Source organism: Sphaeroforma arctica (assembly GCF_001186125.1).
Source record: "Sphaeroforma arctica JP610 unplaced genomic scaffold supercont1.6457, whole genome shotgun sequence".
NCBI lineage: Eukaryota > Ichthyosporea > Ichthyophonida > Sphaeroforma > Sphaeroforma arctica.
The window spans coordinates 1-1,649 of NW_014034101.1; the positions used below are offsets into that span (position 1 = coordinate 1).

Sequence of the window (1,649 nt, forward strand, 5' to 3'; positions counted from 1 at the left end):
AAATTTGATGATAAACTCGGATGTGCCACTTACAGGGTTATCGCTTCCGCACTGATTTCGCCCAGTATTTTTGTTGTGACACCGGTTTCCTCGAATGTTTTGTCAGCAAAAATAAGGGTTGATGTTAGCAAATTCTGTTGGCGAAATGTGAGTCAGTAGACCAAAGATACCTTCTTGATACTGTTATGGACGCTCAATCTCTGAAAGATTTGAAGCAGTTCGAATTTTACTTACAGTACTGTATTCGGCTCAATGATATGCGCCAGTGTCGTGCTGGCATCGAAGTCTTGATTGCTGAATCCACTGCAAAATTGATAAAATGGAAACGTTAACGGTGCTCGACGTTCAAAACCCATAACAATGTGACAAAGTTCAAGAATAAGTTTCAAGAATATCGTTTTGATCAGGCAGTGAAAAGTTTTAGGACAGAGCGATGTGGAGAGCCTGATATATGGATGCGTTCAATTGTGTCCGTGTGCTGATCTGATGGCTTACATGAGTGGGACCTCGATGGTTTGCTGTGATGCGAGACTTCGTATTTGTAGATTGGTGTCACCGCTAGCATCAAATTCGGCTCGAACACAATTGACGGCGTCGAAAGCCCCAGTTCTGATCAAAACACCAGCAAGTACACAGAATGTTCCACATCTCGTATCAAGCGGAGCATTCCCAAAATCAAGATCATTCCTAGCCGGGTAGCAGGCTATAAAATACAAGGATTGTATGTATTGGTTATGATCTGTAGTTTAAACACGAAATGGCGAAACATGGGATTTCAGTCCACGTAAATCACTACTAAACTTGTCATACCTGGTACAGGAGTGGTGGTGACTGACGGACTTGGGCTTGCGGTGGGAGTTGCCGAAGGTGTTACACTTGCGCTCGCGGATACAGATGGTGTTGTACTTGCGCTCGCGGTTACAGATGGTGTTATTACACTTGCGCTCGCGGTTACAGATGGAGTTGTACTTGCGGTCGGGGTTACAGATGGGGTTGTCCTGGGAGATGGTGAGGTAGTAGGTGATGCAGTAGGAGATGGCGGGATTACACATTCGCCTGGACATTTAACAATTCCGGTTCCTACATTTGGTGAAACTGGAAGTGCATTGCAACACTGGCTAGCAAAGCATGCCGACACTATGCCACCTGATCCCGCAGTCACATTGCATGACGTATAGACTGAGTTGTAGCCGCAGAAACGCTGAGTTGTACTACCAACACAGTCGGGATCCGGAGGACCAGGGCACGGACCGTTTTCGCAAGACGTTAAGTTCTCACTTTGAAACATGTTCACGTTACACTGGAGACAAGCTGGTATCTTTTCATCGCTGTTGAGAACTGAGAAGCAATCTTGGCTCAAACAATTGTCAATAGTTGGGCATCCTTCTAGATTTCCTTTATTCAACGGTCTCCCTTCACTGTTGAAGATTTCCGCTAAGGGTAGTACCTCGTAGAACTCCTTGCTACCCCAATAATTCAAGGTCTCATTCCAGCAAGCTCCAGCAGGTATACTTGCAAGCATTGTAGTGTATGATGTGCTGTTGCCATAGAGAGCTTCTACAAAGCTATAATCTATTAACTCTACAGGCGTGGTACTTGGGCATGAATTGGAAGCACGTGAACAGAGAGCACCTGGAATCGGGGGGTTA

At 45.5% G+C, this 1,649-nt stretch overlaps 1 protein-coding gene across 1 annotated transcript; it reads right to left on the reverse strand.

Annotated features, from left to right (window-relative positions):
- Window positions 1–810: 810 nt before the first annotated feature.
- On the reverse strand, window positions 811–1,522 carry SARC_15627 (hypothetical protein; the record flags this gene model as incomplete). The annotated part of the gene is made up of 2 exons (XM_014290256.1): window positions 811–998; window positions 1,085–1,522. Coding segments are annotated over 2 exons (626 nt in total), but the record flags the coding sequence as incomplete, so codon positions are not given.
- Between the last annotated feature and the right edge of the window lie 127 nt (window positions 1,523–1,649).